General features: G+C 36.4%; 1 protein-coding gene across 2 annotated transcripts; it reads right to left on the reverse strand.

Moving 5' to 3' along the window:
- Positions 1–2,504: 2,504 nt before the first annotated feature.
- On the reverse strand, positions 2,505–4,404 carry LOC148853117 (uncharacterized). 2 transcript variants are annotated; one of them, XM_088946217.1, is made up of 4 exons: positions 4,248–4,404; positions 3,957–4,084; positions 3,699–3,848; positions 2,505–3,107 (listed from the first exon to the last, which is right to left on the reverse strand). In XM_088946217.1, the coding sequence occupies exons 2-4, from the start codon at positions 3,966–3,968 to the stop codon at positions 2,610–2,612; spliced, it is 660 nt and encodes a 219-aa protein (XP_088802343.1). In that variant the 5' UTR covers positions 3,969–4,084; positions 4,248–4,404; the 3' UTR covers positions 2,505–2,609. The 2 variants fall into 2 exon arrangements, with proteins under 2 accessions (XP_088802343.1, XP_088802342.1); XM_088946216.1 differs by having other exon boundaries at positions 4,176–4,404.
- Positions 4,405–11,316: the final 6,912 nt, after the last annotated feature.

The following is an 11,316-nucleotide window of genomic DNA, read 5'->3' on the forward strand; positions in this document are numbered from 1 at the left end:
GTATAAGGAGGAGAGGCTAGAAATGCTTGGTTGGAAGAGGGGAAGAATTAAAGTGTGCGTGGCCAGTTTTGTTTTAATATATAGTGATAGAATAGATTAGAGAGCTATTTAACCCACTCCAAATCCAATTGAGTCTTGCATGTATTTGGTATCAACATAAGACAATGGTCTCAAATCCTTGATCCAAACTAGTTTTCTTGTTTTGCAAGTTTTGAATACTTGGGATCCATTGGGAATCCGAATGGTCTATTCCCATGTCTGTTTGGTTTATACTTCATTCTGAAGAGAGAGAGAGAGAGAATGGCCATTCCCTCAAATGGGGGAATGTCATTCCATCAGAAATGGAAAAGTGATTCTGATTTCATCCAACCACACATATTGAAATTAGAATAGCTCATTCCAATTCTGATTCCAGACCCTTATTCCCACAAACAAAACAGGAACTTGGACTTTTATTAAAACAAGTCATAGTTTAAGATAAAATGACAAGGATCGATCTCATTGTGTCAATCTAGATTTCCATAAGTCATCGAAACTCGTAGATGGATATAGATTTCTGAGGAAATTCATTTCTCTATAGTACTCTATATTCTTCTAAGGCATGTGAGGCATATGAGAGTTCAACCCTAGCGGTTAGGGTTGTTCACGGGTCGGGTTGGGTCGGTTTATTGATGTTTTTCCAACCGACCCGACCTGGTCGGGTTACCTGAGATGGAAACCGAAACCGACCCAGTGTTAAGCAAAACTGACCTGGTCGGTTTGAGTCGAGTTGGGTCGGTTTGGGTTGATTTCGGCTCTAAGTTCATCCATGCCCCCCATGGCCATCTTGTTTTCTGGAAATATATTTAAAACTGAAATATATATTTTAGAAATATATATAAACAAAAATATACATACAAATATATTGCAATATATATTTTTTGGAAATATATATCTGACATATTTCATAATATATATTTTTTAGATATAGATATTGGAATATATATTTTCAGATATTTCAGTTTTTAGTTAAGTAGGAATTAAGTCGGATCGGGTTGGTTTCGGTGTCGGTTCGGGTCGGATCGATTTTAGTTTTCACACAAGAAAATTGAAACCGACCCGAACCATATACTACCCGAAACCGACCGGTGCTGATGAAAACCTGACCAATTCGGATTGGGTCAACCCGGATTAATCGGTTTGATCGGATTGGGCCTTATTATGAATAACCCTACTGGTAGTTTCAATAATCAGTGGGGCTATGCCAATTTTCTTCTGAACCTGTTTTTTGAACAAGAAAGGGATTCTAGCTAGTTTGGTTTTGAAAATTGGTGGGAATTAATCAAGTGATGACGAAGAATTAATGAAGGGCTGATTCAGCTACTAGCTGCTTTAGGCTGACTTTGTGATCAATGTTTTAAGCGTTGGAAATATCAGACCCCGTATCGGTGATGAAATTTCTCTTTTAAATTTTAGAATTCCTTTTGATATTTTCTATAAGTTTTAATTATTTTATTTTATTAGTATTTTAAATGACAACTTTACAATATCTTATATATTTATTATTTTAATTTTTAAAAATTTATTATCGTATCCACTTATCCAAAAAAAAATATTATAGTCAAACGAAAGTGGTGTAATAAAAAAAAAAGGAAGTGGTGGGAATCCTCAATATCAAAAAGTTTTAAAATCTCCATAAAACTGAACAACGTTCACAATATCAACGTGTATCGTATTATATTGTACAAATTAATACGTTTCGGCCGGTTTTCATGGGAACGATACACAAAATAGAAGGAAGACTTTCAAAGCTTGATATTCATTAAAGAGAACGAAGACTTGAACGCTTATTTTGAAATACTGTCATTTTCGGAGAGCATCAATGTTGAGACTCAGGTGTATATTTTTTACCTTGCAGTCTTGCAATGGTATAATTTAAGTTGCCCAATACCAAAAATAAATAAATAATTGTCAGATTTTTAGAAATCCAGTGGTTTGTATTTTTATTTTTTGGGAAAAAATTTTCAGAAGTTCCAAATAAATCTTTTTGGGTTTTTCTTTTTTTTTTTTCAATTTATCAAGATGTTAATGCAAAAAGCTCATTACGTCTTCTCTTGGATGAGTAGAGAGTAGAGACTGGCCAGGCAGAATTCTTATTATGTGTGCTGAATCGTGATTCTATTATCATATATTTTGGAATTGGGAGGGGAACCGGGGAATTAAATTCAATCAATTAAATATTCAAATCAGTTTACCAAAAAGTTTAATTACTCAAATCCCCAAAAAACTTTACACGAGTACCTAATTCAACCAACTTAATTTTTGACGAAGAAAAGGACAGACAGGAGAGGTGAATCTTTTTGGCAATATTACCCAATACTTTTTACGTGGGACTGTTTTACTTCCTTCCGATATACACTTTATTTCTGCTTCTTCAATCGGAAAGAGCGGACTCACTTCAGACTGTTCAACGAAGAACACCATCATCTGCCATGCATTAAGAATTTCTTGGTTAAGTCCTAATATAGGTGAATCAGATAAACTTCATTCCAACATAAATTTTTATTCTTCGATCCAGAGAAAAACAAAAGGGCGTAAAATGAAGTTTTCTGAAGGTGAAAAATGGCGCCTCAGTTGGTGGGTTGTCCACACATGCATAATAACAACAGTGAAACTCCACAACCACCATTCCCATGATTCGAGCCTCCACCTGATCTCCTTCCAACGTCTGAACCAAACCATGGACTTGACCGAGGGGGGGCTACTCTGCCGTTAATGAATAACGGATTTGAAGAATCATCAGAAGCATTCATTGACTGCTGGCCAAACTCTTCAGGCTCATAAAAGCCAGGGCTGCCGTGATTCCTCCTGTAACCGCTAGAAGCTCTCCTCTCCACTTCGAGAAAATGTCCGAGCGATGGTCCATTGTTCATATTATCTACATCATCCGCGTTATCTTTTGTGCACAGAGAAAATAACCAGATCATCTTGGACCTGTAATTCTTCTTGCCTCTCAAGACCTCTGCTCTTCTTCCCCTAACCGATCTTCTCGAGAGCTCTAGAATGTTTGAGATGCCAATAAGGCTCCCGAGTGTGATTCTTGTTTCATGGAAGAAGGATCCAGTCGACTGAAACAAGCAGAAACTTTAATTAATAACTACTTACTTAAATTGTTAGGTCGGTTTTAGTTCCCACTCCCACATTGGTTGCATTGGTTATGGTTGCAGGGCAGATGGTTCTAGCCTCCTAGGTTCATGAATTACCCCAACCAGTTACTTGATAATCATAACTGTTTGTTTTAATTTGTACACTGTAATATCATAATTTCCTGGCATGACGATTTAAGAGTGAAGAGATCTCAATGTTCTATTCCTTCCATTAAAAAACAAACAAACAGAGAGAGAGAGAGAGAGAGAGAGAGAGAGAGAGAGAGAGAGAGGTGGGGGAGACTAATTAAGGGATCCTTGACCTAAAAATTTTTAATGGAAGGGAAATCAAAGAAAAAGAGAAAAAGCAGATAGAAGAAGATGCATTCGTCTGATAAAGTTGTTAAAGTGATAATAGATAATTCGTAGTCACAGTTTTTTCTTCACTGAGCAATTGAGCATAATATATTCTGCCATGTTCATCATCTAAATTTTAGAGCTTTACCTAATCACCTGCAGTACAATGAGCATATATATATCTTACTGTAATTAAGTTATGTTTTACCTAATTACCTCAGTGTCCAAGCCTGATGAAGAATCCGTGGAGGAGCTTGGAGAATCAGTGAGCAAAGTGTTTAATGAAAATGATCCAGACAAATCACGGTTTCTGATCAGCCCGGTTCTCACATTTGGTGGCTGCAACCCCAAAGGCCATCCATCGTCCTGAGACATCAATTGATATAATGTTAAGGAGGAAGAAGAAGAAGAAGAAGAAGAAGAGATGAAAAGAAGGAAAACTCCAAAAGAGAAGTGAAGACAAAAAACTAACACCTGTTCAGCCATGGTAGCTTCTTATGTACTGGTTGATGATTTACTAGGAGAGGTCAAGCAGTCGGGTCGCTTGGGATGAAGAACAATCATTAGTCATTACTCGGCGCTTTCCACATTTAAGACAAACACTGCACAGAACAGTCAAGTAGTTGTTCAGAAGGAAGCTAAGATGCGGAATAAAACTGAGCAAAGAAGTACTTCAACATCCCATGCTCCTACCTCCTGAACCAGAAGGAAAGAGAGTTGAGGAAGACCTAGCTAGAATGAGGAATCTGGGAGAAACCTAGTTACCTTTATAAGTTAGTTTGCAGCAGGTTGTTTGGGAAAGGAAGAGGAAACAGAATAATGTTGCAAGAAGGAAAAAAAGAAAAAGGGGGGTAAGAAGGCAATCAGCACACAGCAGGAACAAAGGGGCCGGAGTGAAGCAAGAACTCACTTTGACCGGAGCGACCTCAGTAGAGCATCATAAACGTCCCTTGAATGGCGGAGAATGGGACCCTCATATGCCGGGTCTTTACCTGACACTGGTCCAACACTTTGCTGCTTCACTCATAGTGTGATAAGACGTGGTCAACACCAAATTACAAACAATGAGGAAAAAGGAGTTACGAGTTTTGTTATTCACTCGCTCACTCTTCGCATCCAGATTACCACCCAAACCCAAAGCTTCAGTCCATTTCAGTTTTATATATGCACCTGCACCTGTCACTCAATGAATATATAAGAAAAATAAGAGTGATTATCTTTGAAAATCAAAGCACTAATTGTTAGTCTAACATCAACTTGATCGAATTAATAAAGGGATCAACCATTTCAAGGTATTGGAAAATCAGATCTATTCTTCAATGTGAATGTGAACGGTTTTATTTTTAAAATGAAAATACCTACTATATTAACAAAATTTACTAATTTGCTGGGATGCAACTTGGATGGATTAGGGTTGGGATTTGTCAAAATTTCAATGAGCCCAATTCAAAACTCGAACTCATAACTGTCTCAAATTTTAATTCGAGCCAACCCAAATTGCGCCCCCCTACTAATTTGCACCAAATCCTTTATTAGCCAGTGAGGGGATGATCTATTGGCCCGAGCAGTATCATGTCAATATGGGAGCTATCAAGAGTGAACACACAAGTGTTCCATATTTAAACAACTTCGTTTGTAGCCCATCGCCACTTGATGGGGTTGGGATCGATTTCTGCAGCCTGATTTAGCCTATATGTTTGGTTGGATAGAAAACAAGGATCTATTTGTTTGTAGTGCAAGGATCGATTTCTTAACAATTTTACTAATATTCCACATAGGATCTATTTGTTTGTAGTGCAAATATGAAGTAGATGCATATTTTGCACTCGGTTCAATTCTGCATCCATTTTGTTTTAATTATGATTTGCACTTCTATTCGATTCAAAATGCCAATGCAAAATTTGTACCACCATCCTTATACCTTATTAATACTGTCTCATATAAAGTGATGAGGACCACATCTTCTTTTATCCTATCTCACTCCCAAACAAATAACCCTCCTAATTCCCATCTCCATGCTCTTTCACAAAAGGTAAGGACCACGTCACTTTACTTCTTACAAACAAATAAGACAAAGCTGAATTTGATGCTAAAATAAACCAGAATTTACACAGTCTATTTCTTCCCATGCATTTACGCCAATGCAAATGAAAATTCACTACAAACAAACTGAGCCTGAAGAGTGTATGTAAATATAAATATGTACAGTGAAAAACTAGCTTTGTATTTTATATTTCAAAACCTATATTTGCACAATTGAACTTGTACATATTTGTATTTGCACCCTTCCCAAACTGAGCCTTAAGAACTTTCATACTACTTTCTATTTTTTTCTTATTTTCCATCAAAACAAATACAGCATCAATTTAAGTAAGTCTAACTGATATCTTCTAGAGGTGGAAACAAAAGTTTTGGCAGAACACAGGAAATATAACTGAAATTTTATGAATTGGAGAATTCAGCTATGCTGAGGCTAGTTTTGATGTTTTGATAGAAAATTAAATAGAAACAGAAAGCTGAAGGAAAGATCTTAGATAAACATAACAAAATAAAAGAAAAATAAAAATAAAAATAAAATCAGTTGGACCATTAGAGCTACGACATGTGAAAGAATGATTTGGATTTCGTTGGATGGGCCTCCTCGATCAAAAGCTTATTAGGATCTCACTATGTAACAATGCATAATTGGTGTTCTATTTTCAATGTTGGATCAAAATTTTTCCAAAGGCAAATCTTGAGGAGATATTTGCCAAAATGTGAATGATTTTGTTTTCTATATAAAAAACTTGCCACGTCAGCAAATTTCATGCATTTTTTTCTGAAGTGGCAATTATTTTTACTTAAAAAAGGAAAATTATATACATTGGTGAATACCTCTTCTAAAATAAATGTCTATTTTTGTGGCCGCATGATGTATATTGCATTGTTTTTAAAAACGAACCCGTCAGGAGTCTGGTTACCGGTTCAAACGGTCCAATCATTCAACTCGAACGGCCAGCCCGTTCTAACAAAAAAATTTTAAAATTAAAAAAAAAAAATTGAAAAACGGTCAAAGCCATTCAAACAGTTAACCAACTAGTTCAGTGGTTTGTTGACCAAAATCAACGATTTTGGGGGAAAAAACAGTTTTAAAAAAAAAAACAGAACTGGTCCGATTTTTCCAGTCCGACCGTTCAATCCAGTCCGATTTTGAAAACAGTGGTATATTGAGTGGCGACTATTACTTGACGTAATGATACAATCTTGACCTGTTAAGAGTAAGAAGAATAAAGGACCAAATTTGAAAGTGGCCACTTAGTGCCAAAAAAAAAAAAAAAAAAAAAAAGAAAGAAAAAGAAAAATAAACGCAGAGAGAGGTTAAAACCGTATCCAATTCCAATCCAATCCTCGCAAGAGACCCCAGATGGGTAGGACCAAAAACAATGGGTAAGGATTTTGTTGCAATACAATCCGCAATTCATTTTATGATCTCATACTTGACATGTAGACCTATGATTGTGTTGGGTCCAGCCATCCAAATCCATTCCATTTTCAAAAAATCTAAAGAATGAAATATGATCCAAAATTCAATATTTTTTTTAGGCAAAACGCCTGTAAAGTTGGACAGACGAAAATCATTAAGATGGCGCAAAAGATCAAGTGTCCGTTTGACAATTCTTTTTGAGAAGATCTTTTTGTAGTTCTGACAGTTAAAAGACGTATTGAGCTTTTGACATAAGATTTGAACAGCTAGAAGACCGTTTGATAGATGCGTGTCTTTCCATGCATCGTTTCGGGTCTTTCCGTGCGAGATTAAATGCGAAAGACATGAGAAGATTCATTTGGAGTTTCCCGAAATCAACCAAAATTGGGCTTTTCGTGTCTTTTCAATAACCCATTTTTTGATGGCTAGATCTTCCGCATGCCAAATGGCAATAAACCGATTTTCAATCTTCCCAACTTATAAACAGCTGAAAGACCACACGGAAAAATGTGCCAAACAGACCCCAAGTAAAACTGTTCTGATACCTAAAACATGCTTAACCAACTTATGAGCCATTGTATTAGCATCCCTAGGGATCCAATTCACCGAGTTATGAGCGAATTGAGCATGAGCTTGCAATCTTCAATAAGGTGTCTAATCCTCCAAGGAGAGGGAGGAGGATGTAGGATTATCAAGCTGAAACCTATGATACAACCAATCCACACGAATCGACAAAGAGGAGGCAATCCAAACTCTTCTAATGACATCACACTGAAAAGGGACTAACTCGATGGAAATGATAAGAGAAATTCTTTGCCGAAGGAAGAGCACCAACAATACATCTCCAAAGGAACATTTGAATTTGATTTTTCAAAACACTTTTCAAGGGAGCCCAGATTTTTCAATTTAAAATAGAGATGTATGATTCCAATTCATCCTGGATAAAGAGTGGGTAGGAAAAGTGAGTACGAAATCCCAAATGCTTCTAAGGGGTATTACCAAAAGCATAATAGGATGAAGAGGAATTGTTGGGAAAGGAATTTATATGCCATAGCCGTTGAGAGAACAGCCGAATTTGAATGTTGCCACACAAGAATGTCCTTCGACTCGACTCATAATTGACAAAACTGGAAGTGGGATGGTACATATCATCGTCATCATAAAATGTCCAAGAAAATCTTTTAGTCGTTGAACCATCCATTCATGTGAGTCTGGATCAATGAAATTAGCAATTCTTAGAACAGACGGGTTCAGTGCAAGGGCAGAGTCAATCAACTGAGGAGAGTCACCAAAGGGGAGCCAAGAGGGTCAAGTAAACAATTGATCAACCATCCATCCAAAATTCAATCTGATTTAGGAGGTTTCAAGTAAACATAGGATCTGTTTGGCATTGTTGCCGTTGCTCCAGAAAATGGTGCCACATCAGCATCATGTCAGAAAAAATGGTGTTCTAAAAAATGGATATTTGTTTGGAATCATTTTTCCATAAAAACGGTATTTTAAGTCGTCTTGAAAATCGGGAAGGTATGGCTTGGAGCAACATCGAATTTGGTATTTCCTAGAGCTGCAGCTCATTGCTACCAATATAGATGTGATGTGGTAGTGGTGTGGCACTGGATAATGGGTACCAGTGCTGAAAATGTTTCCGTTGTTGTTGCTCTAGGAAATATCTTACCTAACAGCAATGTTTTCAAACAAAAACAAGGCATCGTTTTCTCAGAAAAAGATACATGCTTCCAACCCATGCATCAATGCTGCATCTGCAGAATGGATGCCAAACATATACTTAGATCAGCTGAATATAATGGTTACCTACCAAACTGTACAACTAATAATTATGTCCTATACCAGTGATAAAATGCATTAGGCCCATAGCCAGAAAAAATGTCCTAACCTAAACAAAAATAACAGTATCAGCCGCACCAAAGCTTTTGAGCATATTGGATGGAGTTTGTATGTATAATTAGACTTCTGAACTCCATTTGGGCAAGGTTTTGGATTATAAAGCATATAACTTGGATAATTCTAGTATTAATGTTGTCGAGGCTTGGGCAGCATGGGAAGCTCATAATTTAGCTACGAACTTCAACGAGTTCTCAACCAGTATTGAGGGGATTCTAATCTCGTTATAAAATGTCTCAAAGGTCTGATCCCTCCTCCTTGGAATCTCAGGAATGTAATCCCAAACTACTTGTAGATGGAGAAATTGAAAGGTAGATTTTGCTACAAACATGCTACTCCCATTTTGTGTAACATCTTTTCTTTCTATCAAGGTTCAAAGTATTGACACAGGGCATATCAGCCTGTACCGGTATTTTTTTTGGTTTTATTTATTTATTTATATTTTGAAACTGATTCAGAGGGATCAATTTAAAGCCCGACTATCCTTTGGAACAGTATCTGACCCAATACAAACCCTAGAGAGGAGTATCGAGAAGCCATCGGCATGATATGTATTGACCCATACTGTATTGATACTTTGAACCTTGATTTCTATAAAAAAAAAAGAAGGGGTTTTATAGTTCAGTCCACCCTTAAAGTGGAACTAAGATTTTTAGGAGTAGACTGAATGCTGCCCGTAGATAGATGCCAAATTCACAGTCAGAATACAGTTTTAAGAAGAGCTGCAATTTCAGATTTCTGAGGTAAATTGCAGACTTACAATCCACTCATCCCAAAAAAAATCAGCTCCCCAATTAGAAAATCACCAAAGCCCCTCGTCTTTTTATTTTTTTTCACGGCCCAAAAACTAATTTAAATGGATATGGGCCAGTTACCCTACGGATCACGGATGCAGATTAACAAACAAAAGTAATAATAATTTCACCAAGGGTGATTATGGGATTTTCCCGTACTTGCATCCCAAAAAGAAAAAAAAAATAGTCGCCCTTCTCTATATTAATCCCTTTTTTTTTGTATATTTTGAAATGCTAGGAGGCCCACCCCCAACGCTATCTATGTACAACAATACGACATGGATACCGAATTCCATTTATTCAAGAAACCCACAAAAGCTACTAGACAAAGAGATCGTGGGTTCAGTGGCTCACCCTTTCAAAATTCACGTGGTTAGCGCTCATACCCCAACCTTACACTATTAACTACTGACAGCTAGAGAAAGATAAATAGATAAGTGAAGGCTGACAGCTGCAAGCTCAAGTACTCAACCATCCTGTTTAACCCATACCAAAGTCGACCCACTTCCATCTAGATGTCGATTTTTTGAGTACTGATTTGACAGTAGTTAATTCGAAATTAGGTTTTTCTGGTTGTCTATGACTAGAACGAGTCAGCTTATCACACAGAATTTTTCACACCGATCTCACAGGCACGTCCTACAATCTATACCTGTATATTATTATTCACAGAAGATGTGAGGTGGGCTTTATAAAGTAGGAACAAATGCCACATTAGTAAAAAATAATATAATTTTGCTAATGTGACATTTGTTCCTGTTTTTTAAAACAAAACCGACCACGCTGTAGAACACCCCCTACCAAATTAAGCCTAACTTATTTATTTGGGTAATTTGTGCCCTGTTTAATAAAATTGGTTGTGTTTCCTACTATTGTCATTTCAATCTCTAAGGTTTAGAGAGACAGTGGCACTTCATCCAATTGCCAACAATGTTTTGATATGCAACTTGTTTGATTGGTACTAATGCTGATTATTAGTCATAATCCAAACTACCTAGAGGTTGTTTGGTATCGATGACATTTATAAGATAAATGTTTTGTATGATTTTGTCTTGAAAAACAAGATAAAATCTGCTTTAAACATTTTGTATGATTGTTTTACACCTCAGCACCATTAGGTGCCACTAGACGCCATTAGGCACCATATAAGCCAAACAGTAAAAAATCAGTCTTGAAAATGAAGAACGACAAAATTGGTGTTTTTTAATAAACGATTCACATGATTTTTGAGAGAGCCGTTTATCTGATAAATGGCTCAACCAAATAACTTTTTAGGAGTTTTTCTGTTAAACGCATCTCCAATGCTGAGTTGGCATCATTTCTTCAAAAAGCTACACCGATACCAAACACCATCCTAATTAATATCACTGCATATAGAAAGAAAGATTGAAATATCAAATATGTTCTTTGGGTTTGAAACAATTTGAATGCAATGACAAGGTGAGGTGAGGAATTTTATATACATCTATACTACCATTATAACTTTTATTTGACTAAAATATCCTTATTATTGATTTTTAGACCTTCTCTAATTGTGAGGGCAATAATTTAAACTACTATCTTTCATTTCATTTAATTTTTCTACATTAACACTTATATTTAAAGTATTAATTCTCATTCTCTCTCATTGAATCATATATTTAAGCATTTGTCCTCACCAATAAATTAGATCCTA

Source organism: Nelumbo lutea, chromosome 5 (assembly GCF_056320005.1).
Source record: "Nelumbo lutea isolate HS-2025 chromosome 5, American lotus-T2T, whole genome shotgun sequence".
NCBI classification, from domain to species: Eukaryota; Viridiplantae; Streptophyta; class Magnoliopsida; order Proteales; family Nelumbonaceae; genus Nelumbo; species Nelumbo lutea.